This window comes from Chiloscyllium plagiosum, unplaced genomic scaffold (genome assembly GCF_037043375.1).
Source record: "Chiloscyllium plagiosum isolate Xiang-an unplaced genomic scaffold, Cpla_swu_hap1 HiC_scaffold_39, whole genome shotgun sequence".
Classification (NCBI taxonomy): Eukaryota; Metazoa; Chordata; class Chondrichthyes; order Orectolobiformes; family Hemiscylliidae; genus Chiloscyllium; species Chiloscyllium plagiosum.
Genome location: NW_028270177.1, coordinates 21341279 through 21358472, shown reverse-complemented (window position 1 = coordinate 21358472; position 17194 = coordinate 21341279). Strand labels below are relative to the sequence as shown.

General features: G+C 41.4%; 1 protein-coding gene across 1 annotated transcript in view; it reads left to right on the top strand.

Moving 5' to 3' along the window:
- Positions 1-15153, top strand: part of LOC122541004 (regulator of G protein signaling 7-binding protein-like) — a 34314-nt gene extending 19161 nt beyond the window's left edge. The window contains exon 6 of the mRNA XM_043677427.2: positions 14638-15153. Coding sequence (XP_043533362.1) covers positions 14638-14726 — 89 coding nt within the window. The 3' untranslated portion in view covers positions 14727-15153. The remainder of the gene's footprint in view (positions 1-14637) is intronic.
- Positions 15154-17194: the final 2041 nt, after the last annotated feature.

Sequence of the window (17194 nt, the reverse complement as noted above, 5' to 3'; positions counted from 1 at the left end):
TTAATCCAGAGATTCAGGATTATGGCGTGGGTGGGAGCAGTTGCTGGTTTGCTTGTGGATGGAATTTAAATTTAATGATTGTCTAAAACTATCGTGGATTGTTGTAAAAACGCACCCGGTTCATTATATTTTTTTTTAACAATCCAAGTACAAAGTTTTATTGAATTAGTAAATCCAATAGATATTATCGTTTTTCTCCATATAGGGTTTATGCCCAATCATTTCTTACATAAATTAAAGAAAACCCAAAGATTACAAAAATCACACAAATTCTATAATTAACTAAATGTATTCATTTTAGCAATGCAAAAGCATAAATTACAGAAATTTTAATTTATCTCAACAGTCTAAAACAGAGTAAAATCAAGATAGCAAAACAGCAAGGAAAATTCTATCCAGAAATTCCCAAAGTGTAGTCACCGATATTAGACCATTTCTACTCCTTACAGTAGAACGTGTACATTGTGTCTTCCTACTTCTCCAATTACTTTCTCCATTTTCAGAGTATTTACTGACAGGAATTTTTACATTTATTGCAGTGGACAGAACTGCCGGTTCATTATACACTTAAACATAGGTGTCGTTGATTGGCCAGCATTTATTGCCTGTCCCTAATTGTCCTTGAAAAGGTGGTGGTGAGTTGTCTTCTTAAACCACTGCAGACCATGTGCTGTAGATTGACCCACAATTCTCTTAGGGAGGGAATTCCACAATTTTGACCCAGCAACAGTGAAGGAAAGGCAATATATTTCCAAGTCATGATGGTGAGTGGCTTGGAGGGCAACTTATGGTGATGGGGTTCCCATGTATTTGCTACCCATGCCCTTCTGGTTGGAACTATTCCCTGGAACATCGGTTTGGAAGGTACTATCTGACAATCTTTGGTGAATTTCTGCAGTGCATTTTGTAGATAATACACAGCTGCTACCAAGCATTAGTGGTGCAGGGAGTTAGTGTCTATGGATGTGGTGCCAATCAAATGGGTTGCTTTGTCCTGGATGGTGTCAAACTTCTTGAACACCCATCTAGGCAAGTAGGGAGTGTTCCATCACACTCCTGACTTGTGCCTTGTAGATGGTGGATAGAGTTTGGGGTGTCAAGAGCAGTATTTGAAGCCTCTGATCTGCTCTTGTAGCCACTGTATTTATATGGCAAGTCTGCTGATCAATCATAACCCCCACGATGTTGATACAAGGAAATTCAGAGATAGTAACACCATTGAATGTCAAAGGCTCGTGATTAGATTGTCTCTTATTGGAGATGGTCATTGCCTGGAATTTGTGAGGTTACAGGGATAAAGTGAGGGGGTGTGGGACTGGTTGGGATGCTGTTTGGAGGAGTGATACAGACTTGAAGGCCAAATGGTCGCTTTCTGCACTATAGGGTTTCTATGAGTCTATGACACCCATTAGCCCCTTTTGGTTAACAATAAAGTAATGGTAGGCATTGTCAATAATGCTATCAAGTGGCATTTTTACTGGAAATATGTGCATATTGTTGCTACATTTAGATTTTGCTGGGGCCAAACAGCCCCAGAACTCATGACAGCCTTGGTCCAAACATAGACAAAATAATTCCAGGGGTAAGGCAAGAGACACTGTGCGTATCACGCTGGGTCAAACGTTACCTCTGTGTTATCATGGAGACCTCTCAACATTGAAGGCAGTGGGAATCAGAGTAAAACCTCTCAATTCATTGAAGTCATACTTAGCAGAAGAGAAGATAGTTGTGATTTTTGGAGGCCAGTTATCTCAATCCCAGAATATTGTTGCAGAAGTTCTCAAGGCTGCCTAAGATCCATCTTCAGCCACGTCAACAATAACCTTCCCTCCATAAAGTCAGAAATTGAGATATTTTCTGATGATTGCACAACATTTAGTAACATTTACAACTTCTCAGATACTGAAGCAGTCCATATCCATATAGATAAATATTTGAACAATATTCAGGCTTCCACTGATAAATGACAACTGCCATTTGTGCCAGGCATTGACCATCTCCAAAAAGAAAGAACCTAAGCATGTCCATTGCCAAATCCCTCACTATCAATATTACCACTGACCTGAAACTGAACTGAACCAAACATATAAATACTATGGCTACTAGAACAGTTCAGAAGCTGGGAATCCTATGGTAGTTCACCTGCTGACTCCAAAGCCTTTGAAAAATCTACAAGGCACATATCAGCAGTGTTGTGTACTACTCTCCAATTGCCTGGAAGATAGTGGGCAAACAACACTCAAAGTCTGATACCATCCAAGACAAAGCAGTCCGCTTGATCAGCACCCCATCCACTGATGCTCAGTGACAGCAGTGTGAACTATAGAAGATGTACTGTAGCAAACTACCAAGCCTTCCTCAATAGTACCTTCTCAACCTGTGACTTCTACCATCTAAAAGGACAAGGGCAGCAGATGTACGGGAACAGCACCACCTGCCAATTCCTTTCCAAGTCTCTCATCATCTTGACATGGAACAATATCACTGTCATAGAGTCACAGAGCTGTACAGCATGGAAACACACCTTCAGTCCAACTCATTCATGCTGACCAGATATCCTAGATAAATCTAGTCACATTTGCCAGCATTTTGCCCCATCCCAATAGACCCTTCAATGCATATACTCATCCAGATGCATTTTAAATATTGTAATTGTACCAGCCTCCACCACTTCCTCTGGCAGCTCATTCCATACACCCTTTGCTATTTCTGAATCAAAGTTCTGGAACTATTCTGTTAACAGCGTTCAGTGTAACTACACCACATGGAATGCAGTAGCTTATATTGGAGTCTCACCCCTGTATTCTCAGGGACAATTAAAATGGGCAATAAAAACAGACCTTGGCAGCAGGCCCCATATCAAATGAATGAATTAGAAACAACTCTTCACTATTTCTCAGTACACAAAAGCTTCCTCCTCATTTGTAGCAATAGCTTAAAACAAAAATGTCTGATGCAATAACTATGGTTTTTGTTCTTTTTTTTGTACATTTCACTCCCCTCTACATATGTCTGACTTGTTTCACTTTCTTCCAGTTTTTCATGTTTACCACTCACCATCAGAGCTATTCTGTGTTAAAATTGCAGGAAGCTGCCTGGGAATGATAGAATGGGAGAGAGACCCCAAATATCCAATGATAGGATTTTGAAGGATGTGGAGGAATTGTCTGTGAAAACAAAAACTGGCAAGATGGCTTCTGCTAGATGCAATTAGTCTTTACTGACCAACCCAGGAATGTAAATTCATAGTGAAATAGGAGCTATACTCTGTGTCTGGCTGTTTTAATGACCTATTTGGGTGAAATTATTCTATGTTCAGAATACATATCACCTTAGTGAGCATTAACTCTGTCCCCCAACTTAATACAGTTCCACTAAAAGGCAAATTTTACTGCACTTCCATTGACATAGAGTGATCTGACTGAAATAACTCCTCAGAGACTGAGAACCATCACCAAGACACCTTTTTATTTACACATGGGGAGTCTTTAACAATGGTCCAGCCACCTCAGCCAACTCTCAGAGTGAGCAAAACCTCTGACATTCCTGTTTGTATTTTTTTTAAACAAGAAGTGCAGAAAACTTTATTCATATTCCACCACCAGGAAGAGAGGAAGTACCCAAGTGGCCAGTGACAAGCAGTGCCCTTCTCAACAAAGAACAATGCTAAGTGATCAAAAAAGTGAGGGGGAGGGCAGGGAATAAATCAAAATAGAGTTGGACCAGGCAAATAATATACTCCACTCCCTGCAGTGCCCACCTCTCCCTGAACAGCACCCGGTCTCGAACGTAACCATGGAAGAGGGGCATGCAATAACAGCCCCCACCACGGCCCACTGCCTGGACCTGTTAATAGCCAGTTTGGCCAGGCCCAGGAGCAGACCCACAAGGAATTCTGTCACTCTTGTTTATGTTTTTTTGACATTCTTGCTCTTTTTTTTTCCTTTTTTTCTCCCCACACTATCGCCTAACTACCGCATATCCATGTTGTGTGTTTGTGTGCAGGTGTGAGACACAGTGAAAGACACAAGGTGCACAAATCTTTATTCAATTTCCACCACCAGGAAGGAAAGAAACACCTGAGTGGCCAGTGACAAGCAATGCCCTTCACATCAAAGGGCAATGCTGTGTGATCAAACAGTGAAGCGGGGGGGCAGGGACTAAATCGAAATAGAGTTGGAGGGGGAAATAATGCACTCCACTCCCTGCGGTGCCCAGCTCTCCCTGAACAACTCCAGGGTGTTGGTGGACACCGCGTGCTCCTTCTCCAGAGACACCCGGGCCCTAACGTAACTGCGGAAGAGGGGCAGGCAGTTGGCCGTAATGACCCCCTCCACGGCCCGCTGCCTGGACCTGTTTATGGGAGTTTGGCCAGGCCCAGGAGCAGACCCACGAGGAGGTCAGCCACTCTTGTTTATAAACAGGAGTCTCTGACATTCCTGTTTATTTATTTTTTTTAATGACCAGGTGCTTGACATTCCTGTTTTTTTTTCTTTTTTTTCTTTTACCCCCACACTCCCACCTAACTGTGGTAGTGCTTATGTTTTCCCCCAGCACCCATGTTGTGTGTGTGCAGGTGTGAGACACAGTGAGAGACACAAGGTGCATGAATCTTTATTCAATTTCCACCACCAGGAAGAAAGGAAACACCTGAGTGGCCAGTGACAAGCAGTGCCCTTCACATCAAAGGGTAATGCTGTGTGATCAAACCGTGAAGGGGGGGGGCAGGGATTAAATCAAATAGAGTTGGAGGGGGAAATAATGCACTCCACTCCCTGCGGCACCCACCTCTCCCTGAACGACTCCAGGGTGTTGGTGGAGACCGCGTGCTCCTTCTCCAAGGACACCCGGGCTCTAACGTAACCGCGGAAGAGGGGGAGACTAGGAAGATAGGAAAACACCCAGGTGGCCAATGACAAGCAGTGCCCCAATGCTGTGTGATCAAACAGTGAAGGGGAAGACTCCAGTTTATTTTTTTTTCAATTTTCCTGTTTTTTTTTTATTTTATTAAACAAATTACAAAAACAGTTTACAACAAACAGTTACATTTACAGCTGCATACAAGAGACAGCAATTTTACAAGGGAGAGAAGCAAAGCCAGGCCCCAAACCCTACCGTTCAAACAATTTACAGGGACATGAGGACAAACCTCAAATCCCAGTTTCACATATAAAAATATAAAGAGACGACAACAATGACATTTGTACATTAGACAATACTGTTACATACAAAAGTGCAAAGATTCCAGTTTAATTTTTATCTTATTAAACAAATTACAAAACAGTTTACAAATAACATTTACAGCTGTACAAGAGATAGCAATTTTACAAGGGGGAGGAGCAGCAAAGACTCCAGTTTATTTTTTTTTGCGAGCTAGTACTTTAACCAACTAAGCCAGAACATCATGTTGACACTCCTGTTTATTTATTTTTTTGGGGGGGCAGCTAGTCCAGGGACAGTCCCCTTCAAGGAGGAGAGTCCTTGCACGTGTGCACACTCACTCACACTGATCCAACTCTCAATAGGGGAAGAACACCTGAGTGGCCAGTGACAAGCACTGCCCTTCACACACTCCTGTTTATTTATTTTTTCTTTCTTTTTTTTAACCCCTCCCCCCACACTACCGCCTAACCGCGGTAGTGCTTATTTTATCCCCAGCACCCATGGTGTGTGTGTGTGCAGGTGTGAGACACAGTGAAAGACACAAAGTGCACGAATCTTTATTCAATTTCCACCACCAGGAAGATAGGAAAACAAAGGCTCCAGTTTACTTTTTTAAAATTTTTTTTTAAACCTACCGCCTAACTGCGGTAGTGCTTATTTTTTCCCCAGCACTCATGGAGTGTGTGTGCAGGTGTGAGACACAGCGAAAGACACAAAGTGCACGAATCTTTATTCAGTTTCCACCACCAGGAAGATAGGAAAACAAAGACTCCAGTTTATTATTTTTTTTTCTTTTTTGATCCCCTGTTTATTTTTTTTTTTTATTTTTTAAAAAATATATTAACCCCTACACTACCACCTAAGTGCGGTAGTGCTTATTTTTTCCCCAGCACCCATGGTGTGTGTGTGCAGGTGTGAGACACAGCAAAAGACACAAAGTGCACGAATCTTTATTCAGTTTCCACCACCAGGAAGATAGGAAAACAAAGACTCCAGTTTTTTTTTCCCTTTTTTTTCTCTTCCCACACTACCACCTAAGTGCGGTAGTGCTTATTTTTTCCCCAGCACCCATGGTGTGTGTGTGCAGGTGTGAGACACAGTGAAAGACACAAAGTGCACAAATCTTTATTCAGTTTCCACCACCAGGAAGATAGGAAAACAAAGACTCCAGTTTATATCTGCCGCTCCCTGATTCGACCAGATTAACAGCCCCAATCAAAGAATTCCAATCACCTGGCTGACTTTGTTACAATCACTGCCCTCTAGGTCTGGGGACATAGGTCTATTCTTTTTCTTGTAGCCTCTCAGGTCATTTTCCCAGCAGCTCCAATTCTCCTGACTCAGCCTCAGATACAGGCTTTTATATCTTTCCCCTCTCACCCTAAACCTATGCCGTCTAGTTCTGGACTCCCCAAGCCCAGGGAAAAGACTTTGCCTATTTACCCTATCCATGCCCCTCATAATTTTGTAAACCTCTATAAGGTCACCCTTCAGCCTCCGACGCTACAGGGAAAACAGCCCCAGCCTGTTCAGCCTCTCCCTATTGCTCAAATCCTCTAACCCTGGCGACATCCTTGTAAAATTTTTCTGAACCCTTTCACGTTTCACAACATCTTTCCAATAGAAAAGAGACCAGAATTACAGGCAATATTCCAACAGTGGCCTAACCAATGTCCTATACAGCCGCAACATGACTTTCCAACTCCTGTTTTCAATACTCTGACCAATAAAGGAAAACGTACCAAACGCCTTCTTCACTATCCTATCTACCTGCGACTCCACTTTCAAGTAGCTATGAACCTGCACTCCAAGGTCTCTTTGTTCAGCAACACTCCCTAGGACCTTACCATTAAGTGTATAAGTCCTGCTAACATTTGCTATCCCAAAATGCAGCATCTCGCGTTTATCTGAATGAAACTCCATCTTCCAATTCTCAGCCCATTGGCCCATCTGGTCAGATCCTGTTGTAATCTGAGGTAACCCACTTCGCTGTCCACTACACCTCCAATTTTAGTGTCATCTGCAAACTTACTAACTGTACCTCTTATGCTCGCATCCAAATCATTTATGTAAATGACAAAAAGTAGAGGACCCAGCACCGATCCTTGTGGCACTCCACTGATCACAGGCCTCCAGTCTGAAAAAGAGCCCTCCACCACAACCTTTCCCTTTGAGCCAGTTCTGTATCCAATTGGCTAGTTCTCCCTGTATTACATGAGATCTAACCTTGCTAATCAGTCTCCCATGGGGAACCTTGTCGAACGCCTTACTGAAGTCCATATAGATCACATCTACTGCTCTGCCCTCATCAATCCTCTTTGTCACTTCCTCAAAAAACTCAATCAAGTTTGTGAGACATGATTTCCCACGCACAAAGCCATGTTGACTATCCTTATGTTTTGCTCTTGCTCCATTTGAGAGTTTGCAGCTTTCATACATGTTTATTTGGGACCACCCTGCCTACCTGAACTTTGTACATCAGGCCACCTGATCTCGCATCAACCATGCCTGACCCAAGCAGGGCCATTTCCGTGGTTTCAGCACCAAACTTTGTTCCCTGAGGTAAAGAGCCTCTTTTGCTTAGAGGAGTCTTGTGTCTGGCATTGGAGTTCCTGATGCCATTTCACCCTTTTCCCCGGTCCAGGAGAATCAGATTTAACCTGCTGTGGAGTCTTCTCCCCATTAGGAAGTCTGCTGGACCAATCCCTGTAGTTGCATGAGGGATGGTCTGATAATCAAATAGGAATTGGGACAGTTTGGTATCAAGTGAAGCTGTAAGCTGTTTTGTTAAGCGTGCCTTCAAAGTTTGGATTGCTCTTTCCACCAGACCATTGGACAATGGATGGTATGGAGCTATCCTTTATGCACATCCAGTCACTTTGTGGGCATCTACAATGACTAAAAATGTTGAACCCATGAAAGGACTAGAATAGTTGATGTGTAACCAAGTGTTGGGTTTACATGGCCATTTCCATGAAAGCAGGGGAGCTGCTGGAGGTAATGTTTGTCCTTGTTGGCACTGTGGTCACTGCCCCACTGATGTGGCTATGTCTGCATCCAATCTAGGCCACCAGATATAATCTCTTGCCAACATCTTCATCTTGAAAGCCCTGGATGACACTGTGGAGTTCAGCCAGTATCTGATGGTGACCTTTGCTTGGGACAATCACTCTTGGTCCCCGTAATGAAATGCCCGTTCTCTACGGTGATCTGGTCTCGCCGGGTCCAGCAAGGTTTCAGTTCTGGTCGCGATGGGTCTTTCGTGTCCCCCATCAACACCAGCTGATTCAGTTTTGCCACGGCCAGATTGTTCTGCATCCAAAGTCTGATATTGGTAGCAGTGATTGGAAGGGCATCCAGAAAGTTTAAAACCAGAATGGACTCTTCAGGTGGCACCATTGGCAGTAAATCTGCCAGCGGGAGGAAGCTCAAGGCATCCACATTTGCTACTTGGTCTCCTGGATGGTGATCCAACTCACAATTGTATTCACTTAAAATGAAAGCCCAAAGCTGAATTTGACCTAAAGCTATGGGCGGCATGACGCTGTCCTCTGAGTAGCCCGAGCAGGGATTTGTGGTCTGTTGATATTACAAAGTTATTGGTGGAAACTCCTCATACCAAAGGCGACCACTAAACCTTCCTTATCTATCTGCGCATATTTACGTTTTGCATCAGCCAAAGTCCAGGAAGCATATGCTATTGGGCGTCCCTGTCCATTGAACCATCTGTGAGCCAACACTACCCCGGTACTGTACAGGGAGGCATGACATGTCAACACGAGATTTCGCTTGAGATCATAGTATGCCAACCACCTTAGATGACAATAGCTGCTTCTTCACTTCCCTAAAGGTTATGTCTTGGCTACGTAATCATTTCCGAGGCTGACCCATTCTTTATAGCAAATATAATGATGCCAAGATGGAGGCTATATTATAAATGAATCTTCCATAATAATTCACCAATCCGAGGGAAGACCTAACATCCAGTACAAAAGTGGAAGGCGGAGCACCTGTGATCACCCTCCAGTGGGTGTAACCCAGTCTTGTCAACTCTGTAGCCCAGGTAGGTCACTTGGGCTGCCTGGAACACACACTTTTCCCTTCTACAGTGTACTCACACCTTGGATAGATGTCTAAGAACTATGTCCAGGTTCTCTAAGTGCTCTTTATTGGTCTTCCCTGTTATTAGCATGTCATCTAGATAAATGGCAACCTGGGGTAGACCTTGTCAAATGCTCTCCATCGTCTGCTGGAAAAAGGCTGATGATTCTCCAAATGGCAGTCTTCTATATTGGTACAAACCCTTATGGATATAAATTGTTGCATACTTCTGGGAATCCTCAGCTAATTGCAAATGCAGGTACACATGGCTTATATCTAGCTTTGTGAAGGACAGCTTCCCCATCAGCCTTCACAAACTGGAATGACTGGTGTTGCCCAAATTGCAAACTGAACTGGTTGGATGATCCCTTCACTTTTCAGCTTCCTGATTTCTGCTTTTACTTTTGCACATAAGGCAAATGGCACTGAATGTATCTTGCAGAATCGGGGAGTGGCTTCTGATCAACAGGCAAGGTGGACTTGGCTCCTTTGATTGTCCCTAGACCTCCCTGAAAATCTTCCAGGTATTTAACTAGGACCTCACTCAGACATCGAGAGTGTGGTGCTGGAAAAGAATAGCAGGTCAGGCAGCATCCAAGGAGCAGGAGAGTTGACGTTTTGGGCATAAACCCTTCATCAGGTTGCTGTCTGACCTGCTGTGTTTTTTCCAGCACCACACTTTTCGACTCTGACCTCCAGCATCTGCAGTCCTCACCTTCTCTGAATCGAGAAATGACCCAGTCAAGGTGAATCTTTCTCAACCAATTTTGCTGTGTCAGTCTTGAGCCCCAGCTATTTACTACAATTAGTGATAACTGAACAAGCCGCTTTTCATAAGAGACTGGAATTGAAGTTGTCCCCTTAATCTGTAAAGGTTTGCTGGTGTAGGTTCTCAGTCTAGTCAAGGTCTTGCGCAAACCTAAGGGTTAGAATTCAGAGTGAATTTTGTTAAAGGCTGGTTCTGAAATCACTGCTACAGCTGCACCAGTATCAACCTCATTTAGAACCAGGTGATCATTTAACCAGGTGATTGATTGATTGATTCCGATTTGGATGTTGCTAAGCCCTTTAACAGTTCTAAACCAGGTGTGGGTGGACTTTCCAGGCTGTGCACTCTGCTGGATACTGGCCTATCAGTTCTCTTTCTTAATGTAGCCGAGTGGAACTCTTTTGCTGTCTTAAGTCCACATACCAGCAGCAAATAATGGCTTGCCAGCCCAGATCCTGAAGAAACTTTTAACTGTTTGACTGAGGCTTGACTTTGTTTTGGGGTTTTGCTGTGGGCTGACCTAGAGTCCCTCTGTTCAGGATATGTCATGCAATTGCTTTTACTCAAATGGTGTTCCCCAAACTCAGTCAGCCTGGTGTTCACTTCCATCGGCAAACCCTATAACTCATAATCTCCACTTGTCACATTTTCTAATGACAAGTCAGTTGTAGTGCATGTTTGAAGTCCAGTTCTTTGGATAGTAAGCACTTCTGCATGGTTACATCTTTATAATCCCACACAAAAAAACAGTCTCTCAGCATCTCATTAAGGGTTAAACAAAAGTCACATGCCTCTACCAGTTGTCTTAACCTTGTCAAAAATCCTAACATGGATTCCCCTGGTTCTCAAACTGAGTAAAACTGATAACATCTTAGAATTAGAGGTGATTTGAGTCTTAATATTCCTTAACTAAATCTGTCAAAAAGTTTTAGTGTCTGGTGCCTCAGAGAAGATTCGGCTCCTAATAACCAAAAAAGCTGTGAGTTCACAAACTGTCAGGAGAATTATTCATTGCCTTTCATCTGCCCCAATGTCATTTGCCTGGAAAAATATAATGAAAAAGTTTCCACATACTGGGCCCAGTCTTCAGAGGCAGGATCGAATGAGTTAAGGTTCCCAAATAGCAGCATGATGCCAGAATTGCTTCATCCAACTCAAAGACGACTATTGTGAGCGAATTTCTTCCAGAGAGTATTTTTATTGCCTCTTGTCGCCACTGAAATAACTCAACAGAGGCCTGTATCCCGTCACTAAGTCACCCTTTATTTACATGTGGAGAGTCCTTGACACTGATCCTGCTTCTGGGAGAAAGTGAGGACTGCAGATGCTAGAGATCAGAGTCAAAAACAGGGGTGCTGGAAAAGCACAGCCGGTCAGGCAGTATCCGAGGATCAGGAGAGTCGACATTTTGAGCATAAGTTCGTCATCAGAGTTTATGCTCAGCAACTCGGGTGCTGCCTGACCGGCTGTGCTTCTCCAGCACCACATTTTTGACACTGTTCCTGCTTCATCACAGCCAGCTCTCAGATTGAACATCACCTCTGACACTCCTGCCTATATGTCAGCAGGGGTCCCTGACTGGGACTGTTAATCCGGTCCAAACAAGTAACTCATTCTGAGGTCCACCTGGCTGACCTCGTTACAATCACTCCATTGACAAATACATCTGCTTAAAATGATAAGGTTAAGGAGATTTGAATGAGTAAGATAGAAATATATCAGTTCTATTAAATCGGTGTTGACTTTGTAGAAGATAGTTATGTATTTGAATCCTTGGCTCAGCAATACAGATATGCACTTTCATGCTTTAATATTATCTGGGTGATAAAGCAAGGAAGGGGAAAAACTGAACAAAGTAAATATATAAACATCATTCTGGTTGGAGCATAATTTAGTTTCTCAAAATGTTTTCAAAGATCAATTTTACATGTAAACATTATAATATAAGCATAGAAATGCTAATTACTATAATTGGTTAGACAACTTTCTTTTAAATAGAGATGTTAGAGAAGAGCGATGATATCCATTCACTTTCAAGACTGTCCTCTGCAATCTATTCCTGGTGTACAATGCAGGCATAATTACATGCATCCCCAGCACATTAAATTACAAGTACTGTGTGTTATGTGGAGCTGTTCCCTTTCTCACTTGTTACAGCACTATTCCTTTAAAACATCTGGAAACATTTTGTATGTAAATATTTTTTAATTACCCAAATTTAAAAGCTATAATAGGGCAGCAGAGGAGTTTCATCAAGATGATACTGTACCTGGGATGAAAGCCTTCTGTAATGGGGAGACTAAAGAATTGGTGATTTTTTTTTTAAGATTAGATTCCCTACATTGTGGAAACAGGCCCTTCGGCCCAACAAGTCCACATCGACCTTCGAAGAGTAATCTACCCAGACTCATTTCCCTACATTACCCCCTGACTAATGCACCTAACACTATGGGTAAATTAGCATGGCCAATTCACCTAATCTGCACATTTTTTTGGAATGTGGGAGGAAACTGGAGCACCCGGAGGAAACCCACGCAGACCTGGGGAGAATGTGCAAACTCCATACAGTCATCTTTTCTCCTTACAGAAGATTAAGGAGAGATTTGATAAAAGGTTTTGATGATTTAGAATGCATTTCTCAAAAAAAAGTGGTTGAGTAAATGCGATATTAACTTTCAAAGAGAATTGGATAAACAGGTATACTTAAAAAGGAACTGAAAATGTGTTGCTGGAAAAGCGCAGCAGGTCAGGCAGAATCCAAGGAGCAGGAGAATCGACGTTTCAGGCATGAGCCTTTCTTCAGGATCATTCTCCTGCTCCTTGGATGCTGCCTGACCTGCCACACTTTTCCAGCAACACATTTTCAGCTCTGATCTCCTGCCACACTTTTCCAGCAACACATTTTCAGCTCTGATCTCCAGCATCTGCAGTCCTCACTTTCTCCTACGTAAAAAGGAATATGATTTTAAATTGGGAAAACAGCATATGAGAATGTGACTATAAAGATTTAGCAGACATAAATAACCTCCTTCAGTGCTATGATTCTGTGGAGATTAAACCTAAACAAAGCTGTAATGCTGAAAAGTTGTAGCTTGTATTTAACACAGCCTACGCAGTGTTGTCCACTCATAAGATTATACCTTTAACTGGACTATCTTTATTAGTTGTCTTATGCAGCTCAAAAAACAGTAGCTCCAAAAAACAGCAGCTCCAAAATCCATCAGATGAGGATTGCTAAAGTAAATGTGTGAAATGGTTGACTATAGCATTGGAGCTGAACTCAAGGAGACAATGTCAACAAAGCAAATCATCATCCAGTTTCCAGTGCTCTGTCTCCAAATGGCACTATTATATTGGGTGAATGATACACTTCCATTAATAACTGTTGTTTCTTTTATTCACTTGTGAGATGTGGGCGTCACTGGCTGGCCAGCATTGGTTGCCCTTGAGAAGGTGGTGGCGAGCTGCCTTCTTTTAATATGCCTGAAATTTAGCAATTTAAAAAAAGGATTGAAATGTTAATTTCCCCATGATTTATGCAGCTTAACACTAAGTTAATTACTGTCCTTAAACAGGGGAAGAGCTGTCTTGATGGATTCCTTCGTGCTTATTGTTAGGTGAGAGTCAGTTTACCTGAGGGCTGCAATTCTTACTCAATTCACATGAAAATTCCAAATGAGTGTGATTGATTAGAGAAAGAACAGCACAATATCCATTTTACCCAATTTAAACATGGAGGCACTACAGCCAAATATCATATCATCACAATCTCCCCAAAAAGAAAAACGTAATTTTGACTCAAAAAGAGAATTATTTTTGTTATATAACAGCAAAACTGCAGTTACCACAGTGAAGGTAGAATTATGGAAAGAAATTAAATTAATAAACATTAGGTTGATAGCAATGAGACATCACATTAGTTCAGTTTCTGTACACTTCTTGCAATTGACATCAGGCGATGACCTGGTCCTATTATGACTCTGGAATGCTGTTGATACAAGACAATTGTTAGATAATGCACAGGAGTGACCAAAATCAGATTCTGAGATTTTAGTTAAACGACACAATATACCAAAATATCAAATTGATATTTCCATTGCAGTAATGTTATTCAATAAGGAAATACAATATTCCAGAATCTTTATATTATCCAAGTGGAGATTAAGAAGAAACGTAACAACAAATTACTGCAGATGCTGGAATCTGTACTGAAAACAATAAATGCTGAAAATCACAGTGGGTCAGGCAGCATCCATGAAGAGGGAGTAAACTAACTGATGAAGAGTCAGCTAGACTTGAAACATTAGCTTGCTGCCTGACCCACTAAGATTTCCTGCATTTGTTGTTTTCAGGAGGTTAAGAACTAATACTTTGAAAGGTATTTATTCTGGGTTTATATTCTGTTTAACCCTGTAGGCTGGCAACATGCTTATAAAACAGATGTGCACAAATCCACTCAGTTATATACCCTGGCTGGAAAATTTTAAACCTGAGTGGATTTGTGCATATCTGGTTCACTTAAAACCTTTGCCACTGCTGCCCAATTATTAAAACTTTGATAAAACCAAAATGTGTTATTTTTCATATATCTTTCCCCCCCACAGATGAAACCTGTTTGTTGACCCCATCTCCCACACATCTGAAAATTCGGAGGAGGAAGAGGAAGTGTGGATTATGTTGTATAAAGAAATGAAATCATTTACTGTGTCCTTCAATTTTTACCAATAAAATAATAGCTTGGGTTATTGGCATCATAGATGTTTAAATTTGTTTAAATATATTTGATTACAAAACACTCACTGGACCAAGTGCAATATCAAAGATACTGCTTTAGCCATTTTAATCTGTGGTGTAGTGTGATTACCAGTACACAATTGTGTTACATCTGAATAACACTCAGGCATTTTAGATTCTTAAAATGCCACGACACTGCTATTCAATGCTGTGCTGTCTTCTTTGTGCCTTGATGTTGGACTAAAACCCTCTTGCCTATGTTGACATCTGAAATATAAAAAGCATTCACTTTCTTGAGTGTTGATTAAAGTCCGATTGTTAACTTGCTGTAAAGACCAATATGATCAGTGAGGTGTGATTAAAATAAAGTCTATTTTGTGCGATAATGCTGCAGGAAGTATATTAATCTGTAAAAATAAATTGCATGCAGCAATAATTCTTAAATGTTTTTTGATGAATTAATAGTATACAGTACATTTAAATACAAATATAGTAAGTTTTAAATACAAAGAACAGAGGAAGTACTGTATTTTACAATTAGCTACTGAGCATAGGTTGAAATCTTATACCCTTTGAATTTCTTCCAATCTCATTCTGGTTCAAAGCTACTGACCAGCTTCTAATTATTTCTAATGGAGACCCTTTGTAGTGTAAACAGCAAGCAGCAAAGCAAAAACAGTTAAAATGATAAAATGCTCAAAGATTCTTCTTGATGTGAAATTTGGGACATGTTAAATTTCAATAGTGAGAAAGTAACAGACAAAATCTTTTCCCATTAGTTTAAATCATGTGATGAGTAAACCTGTTAACAGAAACGCCAAAGGACATTCCTGGTTTATATTATGGGAGACTTCAGTATTAATGCTCAACATTATTTAAACACCTACAAGGTTAAAAAATATAAAGAATACCTCTACTATATAAACAACATAATTTTTAAATTTCACACATAAGCTATTTTCATGTCTAAGTAACATATCCCATTTGAACCAAAACTTTGGACTAAGAGTCTGTTTTGTTAAAAGATCCTTATTTTCATAACATCTAGAAACCGACTTTGAATGAGCTGGATTTAAACCCATGTCACGAAAGTAAATTAATTAGCCCACCCAGTGCACAACTTAATCTATTTTTTCTTTTACCACCATTTAGGACAAATCCATTTAAAGATAATCAATGATGTGGTTACTTTATGGCATATTGAACCCCACCTTCAACATCCTAGAGCATCTGACCAATAACTAAAGCAGCCATCTAAACATTGTGGCTAAAAGATCTCAAAGGCTTGGTATTTAGCAGTGAGATACAACCCAGAAAGCATGCTTCATTGAATTGTTGCAGCACAAAAGCCCATAACACATAGGAGCAGAAGTAGCCTATTCAGCTCATCAAGTCTGGCTTTGCCATTCAATGAGATCATTGCTGATCTGATAATCCTCAACTCCACTCTCCTGCCTTTTTCCCATAGACGTTTATTCCATAAGGATTCAAGGGTTATCTTTTTTCAGTGCTGATTATACTTAATGACCCAGACTCCACAGCTGTTTATGGTAAGAAATTCCATAGTTCCCTATCCCAGAGAAGAAATTCCTCATCTCTGGTCTAATTGGAAAACTACTTGTTCTGAAATTTTGCCCTCTGCTCATAGACCTTCTCACAAAAGGAAACATTTTTTCCTCATCTACCCTGTCAAATCCTCTTAAATTGAAAGGCCATTCAACCAAATGTGTCATGCTGGCCCTCCTAAGGAGTAGCTGATGTATGACCCTTTCCTTGCCCTCTCTGCACTCTCCTCTTTAGGCATTTAGAATGTTTAGAAAATGTAGAAATACAGGTTTTTCTGCCCAAGTTTGTGCTGGCTGAAAAATGAACCATGCAGTCAAATCCCAATTTCCAGCACTTGGTCTGTTTTCCTCCAAGAGATTATGGGACTTCAGGTGCATATCCAGACACTGAGTTAATGGCCTCTACAACCCTTTGAGACAGTGAGTTCCAGATTCCCGCTATCTTCTGGTGAATGTTTTTTCATATTGCCTCTAATGTTTTGGCCACTTAGTCACTGACCTCTCTGCTAAGGCTAACAGTCCTTCACAACCACACTGTCCAGGCCCCTCACAAACATATATGTCTCAATCAAATTTCCTATGAACCTCTGTCCCAAAGGAAACAACTCCAGCCCATCCGATCTCTCGTACCTCCAATTTTCCTGGTAACATTCTTGCAAATCTCCTTTACGCCTTTTTGAGTGCAAGTAAAATCTTTCTGTAATGAAGTGACCAAGCCTGCATACATACCACCCAATGCTTGGAGGAAGAACATCTCATCTTCCGCCTTGGGACACTTCAACCACACAGGATCAATGTGGATTTCACCAGTTTCTCCATTTCCCCTCCCCCCACCTTATCCCAGTCCTAACCTCCCAACACA